The 15,061-nt window shown below is 36.5% G+C and overlaps 4 protein-coding genes, 1 long non-coding RNA gene and 2 other non-coding genes across 8 annotated transcripts; 3 read left to right on the top strand and 4 right to left on the bottom strand.

Moving 5' to 3' along the window:
- Positions 1-234: 234 nt before the first annotated feature.
- On the bottom strand, positions 235-1,165 carry LOC116204367 (probable serine/threonine-protein kinase CST). Its single transcript, XM_031536448.1, has 4 exons — positions 1,078-1,165; positions 866-984; positions 662-767; positions 235-572 (listed from the first exon to the last, which is right to left on the bottom strand). The coding sequence occupies exons 1-4, from the start codon at positions 1,163-1,165 to the stop codon at positions 235-237; spliced, it is 651 nt and encodes a 216-aa protein (XP_031392308.1).
- Positions 1,166-2,841: 1,676 nt separating this feature from the next.
- LOC116204366 (proton pump-interactor BIP131-like) lies at positions 2,842-4,779 on the top strand. Its single transcript, XM_031536447.1, has 7 exons — positions 2,842-3,205; positions 3,285-3,467; positions 3,580-3,702; positions 3,799-3,993; positions 4,087-4,272; positions 4,426-4,524; positions 4,639-4,779. The coding sequence occupies exons 1-7, from the start codon at positions 2,975-2,977 to the stop codon at positions 4,777-4,779; spliced, it is 1,158 nt and encodes a 385-aa protein (XP_031392307.1). The 5' UTR covers positions 2,842-2,974.
- A 287-nt stretch (positions 4,780-5,066) lies between these two features.
- On the bottom strand, positions 5,067-5,156 carry LOC116206506. Its single transcript, XR_004156733.1, has one exon. It is a non-coding gene; the product is annotated as a small nucleolar RNA R32/R81/Z41 (small nucleolar RNA).
- A 3,451-nt stretch (positions 5,157-8,607) lies between these two features.
- LOC116205859 (proton pump-interactor BIP103-like) lies at positions 8,608-11,201 on the top strand. 2 transcript variants are annotated; one of them, XM_031538548.1, is made up of 7 exons: positions 8,608-8,945; positions 9,051-9,239; positions 9,337-9,465; positions 9,575-9,727; positions 9,824-10,018; positions 10,099-10,197; positions 10,314-11,201. In XM_031538548.1, the coding sequence occupies exons 1-7, from the start codon at positions 8,721-8,723 to the stop codon at positions 10,527-10,529; spliced, it is 1,206 nt and encodes a 401-aa protein (XP_031394408.1). In that variant the 5' UTR covers positions 8,608-8,720; the 3' UTR covers positions 10,530-11,201. The 2 variants fall into 2 exon arrangements, with proteins under 2 accessions (XP_031394408.1, XP_031394407.1); XM_031538547.1 differs by having other exon boundaries at positions 8,615-8,945; positions 9,545-9,727.
- A 530-nt stretch (positions 11,202-11,731) lies between these two features.
- On the top strand, positions 11,732-14,024 carry LOC116205860 (proton pump-interactor BIP131-like). The gene is made up of 7 exons (XM_031538549.1): positions 11,732-12,200; positions 12,280-12,462; positions 12,575-12,697; positions 12,794-12,988; positions 13,085-13,279; positions 13,433-13,531; positions 13,647-14,024. The coding sequence occupies exons 1-7, from the start codon at positions 11,967-11,969 to the stop codon at positions 13,842-13,844; spliced, it is 1,227 nt and encodes a 408-aa protein (XP_031394409.1). The 5' UTR covers positions 11,732-11,966; the 3' UTR covers positions 13,845-14,024.
- LOC116205861 lies at positions 13,882-14,272 on the bottom strand. Its single transcript, XR_004156595.1, has 2 exons — positions 14,121-14,272; positions 13,882-14,003 (listed from the first exon to the last, which is right to left on the bottom strand). It is a non-coding gene; the product is annotated as an uncharacterized LOC116205861 (long non-coding RNA).
- LOC116206505 lies at positions 14,078-14,167 on the bottom strand. The gene has a single exon (XR_004156732.1). It is a non-coding gene; the product is annotated as a small nucleolar RNA R32/R81/Z41 (small nucleolar RNA).
- Positions 14,273-15,061: the final 789 nt, after the last annotated feature.

The raw sequence follows: 15,061 nt of genomic DNA, 5'->3' as shown, positions 1-15,061 counted from the left end.
CATCGATAGCCTAGGTTGAGAAATTTGTCAAATATAACGATAAGGCTCAAGAAACACAATAGGCACTATCAATTTAATAACTATCTGTATTGACGGAAGGAGTTCAATTTCAGATCAACAATGAAAATTTTATTGATAGAACATACGAGAAGAACCAGCTGACAAAGGAAAGACCAAAGAAAAGAGAAAACAAGAAATTGAAAAAGGAAAAGCAAACGAGCTCCTAAATCTTACTTAATTAATGTCTTGATCAGGAATAATTGCTTGCGACACAAGATTATTGAGTTTTTGAACCACCTCACTCATGGGGGGGCGACCATTCCGGTTACTATTTGTACAACACACTGCAAGCTCTGTTAGAGCTATAGCAGTCTCCTTATCACAAGATTCTTTGAAATTCTTATGAACCGCATGATGTTTCAAACCTAGTTCCATGATTGCCCAGTCACGCAATTTATTTTTCTTGGGTTTTTTTCCTTTGCCCATAAGCACCTCAAGCTCCGAGTTACGAGACAGCAGTTGAAGCATCACTATCCCAAAGCTGAAAACGTCCACTCTATCCGATAGTGGACCTATTAATAGTTAAATGTAAAATTATCATATCTTATGATCACAAATAGAATTTTGAAAAAAAAAATATTAATTGATACTTGGACCATACCTCCATTCCCTTCTGGGGCAGCATAGCCCGGGGTAAAAATATTAACCCATCTCGTGGCACCAATCTTGGAGAGAGTCCCAAAATCGGTGATTTTTGCTTCATTATCCTAAAAATTTCCACAATTTATGTCAAATGCTTTTAATTAGCAATCAAGAACATGAGATAAAAGCAAATGATCTATTATAACGGGTGTCTTTTACTTACATCCGTGAGGAGAACATTTGCCGGTTTGAAGTCCCCATGCACGTAGCCTTTCTGGTGCATGTGGTCAAGTCCCTTAGCAATACCCTTAAGGATCTCCACTGTATCCTCCCAGCTCAAGTCTAACATGAATATATATACAAAAAATTAGTATGTTGTTTTCGTTACAAAAATAATTAATTGTAATGACAATTAATAAATATAGTGAAATTGACCTGTTAGTTTCTTGTCAAGACTGCTAGGCATGTGGTCGTAGATCAAATAATAATTCTTATCATCTTCACCATATGCGAGCAAACGCATAATGTTTTGGTGCTGAAAATTCTCCCCAGCCGTCTTCTCATTCTTTTGAATTCAAAAGAATTTATAATTGAGTAGGCCACTTAAAATAATAACCTTAAATTGAATAAAAGATTGACTTATCTACTTTATATAAATATAAATAACCTACTTCAAATTGTTGCGGAAGATCATTTGGTCTGTCATCGGACTTCAATTTAGAAATCTTTATTGCAACATCATCATTATGACCGAACTGGCCCTCATGGACGGTTCCAAAATGTCCCGAGCCAAGTTGGTTCCCGGTAACTAAGGCACGTATTTTTTCTTCATTCAACCTCTCTGGGGCCATCAAAAGTAATTCCAAGCAATGACAATATGTCTTGATTAAGTTTGGACCTCTCACCAGTGTATGTATTCTTATTTTTTTTTTCCCTCAGTGATATGCACCCAATTATTGCTGCCCTCTCAAATATTTATAAGAAGCTAATTGATTGAGTCAGTGCAATAAGAAATGAGTTAGTCATGATATTGGGATCTCGAATTTTGCATGATCAATATGCACACATTTTGGTCCAAAGAGCATGAGATTCTGACATCCCAGTTTAGTTGTTAGCTTTCAGATTGCATGAGTTTTTTTATTTTTTAAATATTAATTCAATTTACAGTTACACCTCTTTAGTTTCGTGAAATTAAATATGTGTCCTTTCATGTACAAAGCACGAGTACTGCTTTAGCGTTTACGTGCATGGGTAAAAACACACTTTGATGTTTTGGTCTTATTTTATCGAAATAATCAAACTCATGATTTGGCTCAAACATATTTACATAACAAACTTGTCGTTTAGGACTAAATCAGTGCTTACTACTAATTAGCTTTTATACCTATTCATATGATCGACAACAGTCAGTTTGATATGGCCTTAGTCCTTAATTCGCAAAAATGATATTTAACGGATGTTGCCTTTTTTATATCAATTTGAAGAAGTACAGATAAATGCTAAACCAATGAATAGACAATTTGGAAGAAAACCTCAGCAAGTAGCCCGAAACCCGAACCACTGCTGGGTCTTGCAGTACATTAGACTACCGAATATTTCATTCCCCGTGGCTAGCTTAGCATCCGTCACACCGAACTCGGTTCTAGTTGGTTATCAAGTTCGATATCGGAAAACCAATTTCATAAGTTGAAGGATGGATTCATGAAGTGAAGCCCATAACTCGGGAATATGTCCTTTGAAAAATTTGATTTGAAGATTCCAAGAACATGTTACAGAATTTTTTACGTTTCGGGCCCAAACTATCCTAAGCCCAAAGCTCAAAGCCCAGTTCAGCTCAAAAGTCAAATCCAAATCCAAAGTCTACCCAAGTCAACTTAATTCTTTTTCAAATTCAACATTACACTTATTACTGTTTGGTCTTTCTATTTCATTTAATAATAATTTCTGATTCATATTTTTTCATACCCATTTTTATAATCAAATTTTTAATAATAAATTCTCCATATACTTTCAAATCTATATATACATACATATATAATGTTACTCATCTATTTCTTATTCTCTAAAATAGAGTTGACTTGAGTTAAACCCCAACTCAAAAACTAAACACTAGCAAAGGATAGACTATAGAGTTTTTTTTTTTTCATATAAAGAACATTATTGTTGTTGAATCAATGATGCTGTAATTTTCCAGAGTTGACTTTCTTGCCGTGCACTCCAAGAGGATTGCTTCTGGAATATGACTAACACAAAGAAAATCAATGGATAAAATATATAAGGAACTGTATGTATTTCAGCCCAAAATAGACAAAATCCTTTGGGTTCGATTTCAATGGATCCGGAAGCTCATTCTACGCACTTGCCCTCTGTCTATGCGGCTGACGCCAACTCCAAATCCTCAGGAAATGCTGCCGATGGAGATCATGTCACGAAACAGGTGCACGAGTTCTACTTCGTGAAGCAGCACGCAAATGAGAACCCGTACTTGATCAAAGCAGAGAATCTCATTCAGAAACTGAACCAAAAACGTTTGCAGATTCACCAGACCAGAGACGAAAAACTGGTAAGTCAAAATTCCAAAATCTTCAAGTTCCTTGCATTGTATCAGCTCTCGGGTCATGTGATTCAAATTTTGTGAACAGATGTATCGAGATAAATTGACTCGATGCTCGAACCACACGCATTATTATTACCCGGTTAGGACTTGGAAGAGGGACAGCTTTAAATCACTGCAACTATCTCTTGACAAGCTCACTTTTGCTAACAACTCGAGCCGTGGAAGAGCCATTAAACCCAACTCAGCTGTGAAAGAGATCGATAACCACGTAACAAGAGTCATCATTTTCACTTTCTAAACTTTCTTGTATTTCCAACCGATTAAGCTTCTAATGAGTTTTTCATAACGTCATGGCCTCTGCTCCTTAAAAATGGTTCCAGAGCTTGCACTTCGGGTTGCTACATGGGAACAAGAGCTTGCGAGAGGAAGGACAGATCCTGAGAAAGATAAAGGAAGCAGAAGAGATACCAGAAGATACATCTGTCAGAGATTTTGATGATAAAGTACGATAAGATATCATAGTCAACATCTGAAGTAAGAATACGATTGCATTGCGTTGCTAATCTTGATTGAATATTATTATCTATCACAAAATGCAGATTCGTGAGTTGAGCAGACGGATCCAGTGGAGGCTAAACATCAAAGCAGATGAAAAGGAGCAAATCTTGAGAGAAATTGAAAAGATAGAGCGGGCAAGAGCAGAAGCCACTGAAAGCGCTACTGCCAGTGCAGCTTTGAATGGAAAGATGTGGCATTCGTTGGGCTCAAAGGAAGACATAGTACAGCAAATCAAAGTAAACATGCTGAGTGAGAAAAAAAAAACATCCAATCGAATTTTTAGCTCGTAGAACTGATGTTTCTGATAAACATTTCATTGCCTGTTGTAGACGATTGGTGACGAACTGGATAAGGAGAGAGCAGAATATTTGAACTCCAAAAGGAAAGCTGAGAAAAAACGGGAGGCTGTGGAGGCTGATTTAGGTCGTTTGGAGAAGCGACTGACTCACACGGTACAACTGAAAAACGAAGCCACAAAATGCATTTCCAGGTGGAGGACCGAGCACAGAGAAAAGGTAAAAGCACATCACCTGCGGTATTATCAAACATTAAAATCTTCTTGGCACAGTCCGAAGCTTCCCGTTCTATTCCCTATGCTATCAAATGTAAAGGTATGGGAACACAAGTTTATTCCCGGCTGTGATTCTTATCAAGTTTAATGATTCCAGAATGTCAGCTACAACAACTACGTTGAGCTAATGATGAATGCCCGAGAACTCGCTGAAAGGAAAGAACTCTCAGCCATGCAAAAGTTATCTTCCGATGAGGTCGGTTGGTTTATCTATCCTCTACATTTGGTCATAAATTCGACTAATTTTGATTCGTTATACCAACCAATCGAAGAGATTGGGCACTGACCAATCCAAATTTGTCCTAAACAGGTCGAGAAATTCATGTGGCAATGGAGCAATAACAAAGCTTTCCGGGACGAATACCGAAGGAGGACTGCAGAGTCGCTGAACAACCGGAGCTTGACCGTAGACGGCCTGAGAAAGGACCAGACGAGAAACCGATTTTCGTGAATGACCCGTCAATCAAGATATCAAAGAGACTCAACAAAGCATTACATGAGCTCTAGAAAGGAGGACCGAGAGCACCTGGAGAACTCCTCAAAGTACCAATCAGAATCAGGAAATCTGTTTTTCTCATACACGCCAAAGTCGTACCGTGTCAGAAGGCGTCCTGAGATTTTCCATTTCATCATCTTGGTGAGGACGACAACATCGACAAAGGGAAATCTACAAATGGGCAATTGAAAATCAAGAAGCTGGACAAGAAGCACTAAAACATGTCGGAAAAAAACATTTGCTTGTGAATCAGAAAGAACGTAGCGTGTAGATATGTTTCATCACATGAATTGGAGATCATCACCCACGCATTATTTTCATCATGTTCAATGAAGCAGAGAGAGTACACAGTTAAAGATGATCAACGGAAGTACAAAGAGAGAAGAGAAGAGAACATAACAGAACAGAACAGAGGAACAGAACGGCAGAGCAGAGCATATGTCTAACTTCTTAATTTTTAAATTGAAAGTGTAAAAAAGAATTAAGTAAAATGATAATCACTCCATTGCTTAGTCCATTCAAATAAGTTTGTTAATTGACATCTATATATAATATAAACTTGATTATGAGAAAATAAATGGGGGTAGATTCATAACTAGGAAAACTCATTCTATAAAAAACAAAATTTAAAGCAAAATATATACATATATATATAAAGTATATTTTAATTCTATATACATATTATTCAAGTCACCTATTGTTATTTTAATAGTAAATAAATATTTATAGTTTTATTAATTCAATAGATTAATATGTTATATAAATATTAAATAATCATATATATTATTGTAACTAATAGTAGCAAATATGAAATTGAAGAATACTAATTCAAACAGTTATTTCAATAGTAAAAAAATATTCATAGGTTTACTAATTCATATATTATTATGTTATATAAAATTAAATAATAATACATACTATTGTAATTAATAAGAGCAGATATGAAAATGAAGAAAATACTAATTCAAATCACTTATTGTTATTTCAATAGTAAATAAATATTCTTCCTTTTAGAAAATTAAGAATATTTATAATTATATAAATAATAATTAATTAATTTATTACATATTATTGTAATTAGTATCATCATATATGAAAATGAAGAAAATATTCAAAGTAGTATTAAAGAGGAATTCAAATCACTATGGTCATTTCAATAATAAATAAATATTCACAGTATAAGGAAAATTAAGAAAATCTATAATCATATAAATTTAAGCTTCATTCATTAAATTTCGAATAATATAGCTAAACTTATAAAAGTTCAATTAAGTAATGTCTCACAGAAGTAATTGATATATTTTAGATAAATTATTCAAATTTGTAAAATTTATTATATGCTATTTGAGTAAAAATAGTACAATAAATAGTGAAATTTCTTTGTATATGTATGTACATCTATATATATATATATATATATATATTTGATTCCCTCTTGCTAAAAAGTGCTAGATCGGCAAATCAAATAAGTTAAAATGTAATCTAATAGAGTATATGTATGTCTAACAGTCAATATATATTTTATAGAATCATATATATTTCTCATATATGGGGAAAAATAAATTACGATCAATAAATTAAATTGTTACATTAATTACTACAATATTAGAAATATTAATTTCCAGTTCTCAACACTAATAAAGTGGTTAAGGATTATAATTATACTTATTGTTTGTATTAAATGATCTCATAACATTTTTTTCCATCAATGTCAATTCAACATCAATTTACCATCAACGACATTAATTATTACTAAAAGAAGTCATAAATTTAGTGATAATTTAGAGAAATGATATTGTTATGTAAATGTCAATTTTACCACCAATGCCATTAATTATTAACAATAATAATAATAAATTTATTGATTATTACAAGAAATGATATTGTTATAGCTATTAGACTTTGAATTATTTAATCCAGGAAAAAATTTTGAATTACTTTCACTAGAAAAAATTTTGAATTACTTTCACTCAAAAAAATTTGAATTATTTTAGTTGCCTATATATATATATATATATAAAAAAGTTGATTTTGGAGCTTCTATGCAGGTGGTGAGGTTAATTTGTCAATATCGATACAAGCTTTTAATTTAGACATTCCTATCCATTGGCAAGATATTTACAAGGCAGGGCAACTAATTTCTTCTAATCAATTTATAATTCTAATTAGAATTAAAATTCTAATTTAATTTTTCTTTTTTAGAGTACTGTAATCAGCATAATTCCATTAGAACCAACAAAAAAATAGAGCACATTATTCAGTACATCATGAATCAAGATTTCAAGCAACCAAGTGAATCGTATTCTTTCTCCGAAAGTTAGATAATTCTTTATATTCTCTTACATCTATTTTTATAACTTATGTTTTATATGGAGTATCATATATTTGATTATGCATAACTTTTTTTTTTCTAAATTCTTTTATGATTAATAATTTTGTCATTTATCCACTAATAATATTGATATGATGAACTTATTCATGAAAGAGATTAATGAATATTTTAATTCATATTTATTATTGAATTTAATTTCTTATTTTATTTTCATGAATTCAATTCTTTATTCCAAATTTTTGTTTATATACACGTGCATACATGAAAACCTAGTATTAAAAGGATAAATGATTGATCACAGTGCACGGGCCCCGATGGTCTAGTTGCCCATCATTAAAGGCCTAATAATCCAACAAAATGTTTTGATGCGTACATTAGTCTCTCTTGTAAGTCCGCTGACCATTTGGTAAAACTAAGCGTGATCATCATCACACTCCTGAACAGGCGGGGCTTGAACATAATTAGTTCCTGATGTGATCATCCCAACGGAGAAATAACGTAGCTTTTTGGGACGAAAACCGAATAATGGACGGTAGAGCCACTGAACAGAAGGGCTTGAACATAGACTGCCGGAAAAGGAAACAAGATGAGAAACCGATTTGACGAAGGACCCAATAATTAAGACATCGAAGTGTTTCAGCAAAGTATTTACATGAGTTCCAGAAAGGAGGACCCAGAGCACCTGGAGAACTCCTCATGCAGCAAATGGCTACCGGGTAACTAATAAAAATCAAATCCAAAACCCCTTGACTCCATGTTAGAGCAAGAGTCATATAAATCACAATTAAAATCTCGGGAAAAAGGACCTCCCTTTATTTCTTGGGAATTACAGACATCTGAAATTAATCAAATAATTAAAAGGCACTTTAAAATGAGTGCTCGATGGAGGTGATATTATCAAGAGGCAGCTTGGAAAATCATAGCGTAATCATCATTGATTCTAAACATACACTGAAATTAGTCAAAAGAGTTGAAGAAAATGTTCACATTCATTGAATGGGCACATTAATTAGTATTTAAGAAAAGCGTTCACATACAATGATAAGTAAGCGTCCTTTTCTAATCGAATATGATAAGTCCCCTTATAAATAATAAGAAATTTGTTATATTGTAAGCATTTTATAAATAGTTATCCGACAATTTTCCATGTTTCACGTTTTTATGTCTCCGAACGGAGGTTTAATCCATTGATAAATATCATTGTACGTTTTTAGGTATGTTTTTAGGAGAATAGTATTTTTGAATGTAAACATTTTGAAATTCTTTCGCTCCATTTCCATACTAATAAGTCGCAAGTAGATTCATCCGGTATAAAATCATGATCGCGTTTACTGTTTAACATTAGTATATTTCGTTTGAGAATTATTGTTTTTACATTTTATAGGAGGCAGCCACAAAAATAATTTTCCACAGTTGGCTTTCTTGCCGTGGACTCCAAGAGGATTGACTCTTATCTGTAATGAAATGATCGGACTTACAACCCATAAAAAGAGAATTAATGTAAAATATATTGGTGCCTTTGTCTCAGCCCAAAAGACACATCGAATCCTTTTAATTCGATTCAATGGATTCGGATGCTCATACTACGCCCTCGCAGAAGGCGGCTGAAGTCGACTCCGAATCCTCGGAGAATGCTGGAAATGAAGATCATGCCCCAAAACAGGTGCACCAGTTCTACTTCGTGAAGCTGCACGCCTATGAGAACCCGAACTTGATCAAAGTGGAAAATCTCATCCGGAAATTGGAGCAAGACCTCATCCTGACCGACCAAAAGAGGGACAAAAAACTTGTAAGTTTAACTCAACCCTCCGGAAGAAAAAGAAACAAAAAAAAAAAAGTTGATAAATGCATCGTATGAGCTCCCATTTTCACGTGATTTAAGTTGCACACACAGGCTTATCGGCATGAATTGCACCTGAACTCGCTCCATCGTATGCATAAGAATTACGATGATGATTGGGAGTGGAAGATGAACAGGTTGAAATTACTGCAACTATCTCTTGACAAGCTCTGTTTCTCTAATAATTGGAGCCGCGGAAGAGCCATCAAACCAAGCTCAACCGTGAAAGAGATCAATCACCATGTAAGAAGAGCTTGATTCTTACTTTTATTAATTTCTCTAATCGCCTGAATGACAAAGATTGTTTACGAGTTTTCATAACCTTAAAAAATGGTTCCAGAGATTGCATTTCGGGTTGCTTCATGCGAGCAAGAGCATGGCAAAGGAAAGACAGGTCCTGGGCAAGATCAAGGAAGTAAAAAATATATCAAAACATTCATGCATATCTACCGAAGACTATGATGATAAAGTAAGATATCAATCGAAGTTGTCAATTTCTAAAGTGCTTTTATTGCTCATCAAGACTGAGTATTTGCCGGAAAATCTAGATACATAATTTAAAGCTGGAGATCTATCAGAAATTTTACATGAAGGCGGATGAGAAAAGGCAGATCCGCCAAGAGATCGAACAGATTGAGTGGGAAAGAGAGGAAGCAATTGCAACTGCCGCTGTGGATGGGAAGATGTGGAACTCCTTGGATTCGAAGGAAAACATAAAACAGCAGATCAAAGTAAACAACATACTCTCGAGAACTGTCAATTCAGTTTAACTAAGTATTAGCACGTGAAAACGATTTTTCTGACTGATGTTTTCATTGCCTATGTAGTCTTTAGGAGATGACATGGAAAAATCGAGAGCAGAACATATGAAGCATAAAAGTAAAGTTATCTTTCTACAGAAGGAACTCGAGTCAGTGGAAGATGACTTAACTTCTTTCGAGAAGCAACTGAATCGCATAGAAGGACTAAATTATGAAGCCAGGCAATGCATTTTACAGTGGAGGATGGAGCAAGACGAAAAGGTAAAAAAGAACATCGCCAGTCTAGATTTCGACGTTCATGGAAAACGAGCTGCAATTAATATCTGATAATTCAATTACAGAATGCCAGGTATCATCAGTGCATTGAGCTAATGAGGAACACCCAAGAGCTTGCCGAAAAGAAAGAACTCATAGCCCTACAGAAATTGTCCCATGAACAGGTTTGCTTTGTTCATATATCCTCCTCTGCATCCGAAACTAATCCAATTAAGTTCTGTCGAGTCATCAATCAATTATAGCTTGTGCACTGAGTTGATCCAAAATTTTTCGGACTTAGGTGGAAAAATTCATGTTGCAATGGAGCAATGACCAAGCCTTCAGGGATGATTACCGAATGAAGAGCATAGGCTCATTGAACAAGAGGTGCTTGAACATAGATGGCCAGAGAAGGAACCGAGACGAGAAGCCGATTTCTGGGAAGGAGCCAACAGTTAAAATATCCAAGGGCCTGAAGAGATCATTACAAAATGTTGGAGAAAAATTGGTGATGTGAGAGGATACAATGTCCCACATCGGTTGAAAAAAAAATATGGGAAAAGTTTATAAAAGACAATAGCCCAGTAACCCATTGGCTTAAGCTTTTGGGTTGCATATGGGCTTGAGTCCAAATTAGGCCCATTTTTATTTAAAAATTTATCCAACTGGTATCAGAGCCCATGGTTATAGTCCTGGGTGTGTAGGGCGGCTTCGTGCCGTGAGGTGCTCATAACCCGCATGTATGAGCGGGTCCGTGTGACCTGTAGGCTCGAGTGTAAGCGTAACGTGCGCCTCGAGCAGGCACCCGTTGTATCCGATGTCGGGACATCGAAGTGAGGGCGGGTGTGATTAAGTCTCGGGACATCGAAGTGAGGGCGGGTGTGATTAAGTCGTGCGGTCTCGTCAATTGATTAAGGTCACGTGACTCGTGTAAGACGACACGATACCAGAGGGCGGGATGTTTGAGAAAAATTGGTGATGTGAGAGGACACAATGTCCCACATCGGTTGAAAAGAAAATATGGGAAAAGTTTATAAAAGACAAAGGCACAGTAATCCATTGGCTTAAGCTTTTCCGGAGAACCGATGTAATTTGAGAAATACCATAAGTTGTAACCCCGTAGAGTGTGAATCCTACAACAAGAAGGAATTCGCATATTCAATGAACACAAGTCATTTTCTATTGCCAATAAGTGTTACATTGCATCTTCATGAAACAACTAAATGGGTGTAGTGAAGTGTTTACATCATTACCAAGTCGACTGATTTTGCATCCATATAGTCCAAGAGCATTGCTTCAATTATCATTGAGATGAAACCGACACTCGAGTAGTAAACTCCGTGTTAGAAGAATTGACGCTATCAGTTGTCTTTGTGCCATCTCAAGAAGCGAGAAGAGAATCAGGAACTCCCCATTAGACTGTCAGTTGAACTATTACGTAACCTTCCAATCTCTCACCAGCGCCCACCCTACATATCTGAACTTCTCAACAAAATTTCGGGCCAAAAGTTCAACTAGAGATCATGGAAAGCTGTCCAAATTATCAAACCAAATCAATAATACAAAATACAACACGATTTCACTGTTCCATACAATCGCTGGTTGCAAGAGAACCATAGTGAAGTTTCATTTTCATCAGCATACACTTCATTTTCATTCGTATATGTCTTTCAATCGGTTCTCCTGATTCAGTAAATAAATAATACATATATATAGACCTAGTTTGGTGGTCCAAAGCAAACTATCATCAGGATAACATAATTTTTTATTGTTAATGAGTTGACTTCCTTACCGTGAACTCCAAGAGGATTGCCTGGGAAGTCGGTAAGAGTGTTGAAATGGACCGAGTCAATTACAATCGGACCCATAAGAACATCGAGATGAGCAGGATTTCCAGTCCGACAACTCAAGAAGTGAAAAGAGAACCACAAAGTCCGTTCTCGGTTCTTCGTCCATGGATTCCGAAGCTTGTGCTGTGCAGTTGCCCTCCATTTCTAAAGCAGAAACGGACTCCGAATCCTCAGAATGTGCTCTTGTTAGCAAAGATCGTGTCCCTGAACAAGTCCACCAGTTATACTTTGTCAAGCTGCATCCTTACGAGAACCCATACTTGATCAAAGCAGAGAATCTCATTCAGAAGCTGAACCAAGAACGTTTACAGATTCACCAGACGAGAGATGAAAAACTGGTAAGTCAAAAGTCCAAAATCTTTGAATTCCTTGCATTGTATCAGCTCTCGGCTCATGTGATTCAAATTCTGTGAACAGATGTATCGAGATAAATTGCCTCAACGCTCGAAGCACACGCATTATTATTACCCAGTTAGGAATTGGACGAGGGACAGCTTTAAATCACTGCAACTATCTCTTGACAAGCTCACTTTTGCTAACAACTCGAGCCGTGGAAGAGCCATCAAACCCAGCTCAACAGTGAAAGAGATAGATAAACATGTAACAAGAGCCATCATGTTCACTTTCTAAACTTTCTTGTATTTCCAACCGATTAAGCTTCTAATGAGTTTTTCATAACTTTATGGCCTTTGCTCCTTAAAAATGGTTCCAGAGCTTGCACTTTGGGTTGCTACATGGGAACCAGAGCTTGGGAGAGGAAGGACGGATTCTGAGAAAGATAAAGGAAGCAGAAGAGATACCAGAAGATACATCTGTCAGAGATTGTGATGATAAAGTACGATAAGAAATCATAGTCAACATCTGAAGTAAGAATACGATTGCATTGCATTGCTAATCTTGATTGAATATTATTATCTATCACAAAATGCAGATTCGTAAGTTGAGCAGACGGATGCATTGGGGGCTAAACATCAAAGCAGATGAAAAGGAGCAAATCTTCAGAGAAATTGAAAAGATAGAGCGGGCAAGAGCGGCAGCCATTGAAAGCGCTACTGCCATTGCAGCTTTGAATGGAAAGATGTGGCAGTCGCTGGGCTCAAAGGAAGACATAATACAGCAAATCAAAGTAAACATGCTGAGTGAGGGGGAAAAAAAAACATCCAGTCAAATTTTTAGCTCGTAGAACCGATGTTTCTGATAAGCATTTCATTGCCTGTCGTAGACGATTGGTGACGAACTGGATAAGGAGAGGGCAGCACATTTGAACTCCAAAAGGAAAGCCGTCCTTCTCGAGAAAGAACGGGAGGCTGTGGAGAATGATTTAGTTCGTTTGGAGAATCGACTGACTCACACGGGACGACTGAAAAATGAAGCCGCAGAATGCATTTCCAAGTGGAGGATTGAGCACAGAGAAAAGGTAAAAGAACATCGCCTGCTGCATTATCAAACATTCAAATCTTCTCGGCACAGTCCGAAGCTTCCCGTTCTATTACCTAAGCTATCAAATGAAAAGGCATGGCAACACAAGTTTATTCCCGGCTGTGATTCTTATCATGTTTAATGATTCCAGAATTTCAGCTACAACAACTACGTTGAGCTAATGATGAATGCCCGAGAACTTGCTCAAAGGAAAGAACTCTCAGCCGTGCAAAAGTTATCTTCCGATGAGGTCTGTTGGTTTATCTATCCTCTACATTTGGTCATAAATTCGACTAATTTTGATTCGTTTATACCAACCAATCGAAGAGATTGTGCACTGACCAATCCAAATTTGTCCTAAACAGGTCGAGAAATTCATGTGGCAATGGAACAATAACAAAGCTTTCCGGGACGAATACCGAAGGAGGACTGCAGAGTCACTGAACAAGCGGAGCTTGACCATAGACGGCCGGAGAAGGGACCGAGACGAGAAACCGATTTTCGTGAATGACCGGTCAATCAAGATATCAAAGAGACTCAACAAAGCATTACATGAGGTCTAGAAAGGAGGACCGAAAGCACCCGGAGAACTCCTCAAGTACCAATCAGAATCAGGAAATTTGCTTTTCTCATACACGGCAACGTCGTGCCGTGTCAGAAGGTGTCCTAAGATTTTCCATTTCATCATCTTGGTGAGAACGACAACATCGACCGAGAGAAATCTACAAATGAGCGATTGAAAATCAAGAAGCTGGACAAGAAGCAATAAAACATGTCGGAAAAAAAATACATTTGCTTGCGAATCAGAAAGAACGTAGCGAGTAGATATGTTTCATCACATGAATTGAAGATCATCACCCACACATTACTTTCATCATGTTCAATGAAGCAGAGAGAGTACACAGTTAAAGATGATCAACGGTAGTACAAAGAGAGAACAGAACAGAACAGAACAGAACCGAGCGAGGGGAAGAACGGCAGAGCAGAGGATATATACATATATATATATTGAGAGAGAGAGAGAGAGAGAGAGACGCGCAAGCAGGAAACCCTAGATAAAGGCCCACAACGACATTTTGGGCTTGAGCTGCCCAATTGTTCATGGGCTACAAGGGGTAAAATATCTTTTTTTCCGATTATGATGGAGACTCACGGCTCACCGAGTCTAATGCGTAATAGGAAACGGGCAATAGATAAAAGTGTCCGAGGGGTTTATTGATAAAATTAAATCCGGAACCTCTTGCTTCTTAGTAGGGAAGAGAATCGATACTTGTATGCATTGCCTAGGTTATATCATTGCTCGGTTTATCTGATTGCCATTAAGAACTCAGGAAAGACATTCCCAGGAACTATTGTTGAGATACGTTATCCTACATTAAAAAATTGAGAAAGAAACCACAAGTTTATATGAAGCTTGGGTCTAGTAACATATCAGCTTAAACTTTTGGGTTGCAGATAGGCTCTGATACCATGTAAAATACATACTGGTCCTACATGGATTTGAGCTCATATGCAACTCAAAAGCTTAAGCTGATAGGTTACTAGACTCAAACTTTATATAAGCTATTTACGACTACAATATCAAACATATATGAAATTAATGACAACTATTACTATGACAATTGATCGATATGAATGTTTGGATGGAGCCGGAGGTGGTGACAATGATGATGATCGTCAAGAGGCAGCTTGGAAGATCATATGGAAAGCATCGTTGATACAGGACGCGAGCTTCTGAGAATAATATGGCCCGTTTGTTTTCAGGGTTAAAATCACAAAA

Source organism: Punica granatum, chromosome 4, assembly GCF_007655135.1.
Source record: "Punica granatum isolate Tunisia-2019 chromosome 4, ASM765513v2, whole genome shotgun sequence".
NCBI lineage: Eukaryota > Viridiplantae > Streptophyta > Magnoliopsida > Myrtales > Lythraceae > Punica > Punica granatum.
Note: the sequence above shows the minus strand (reverse complement) of the source record. Positions and strands in the feature narration are given on the sequence as shown.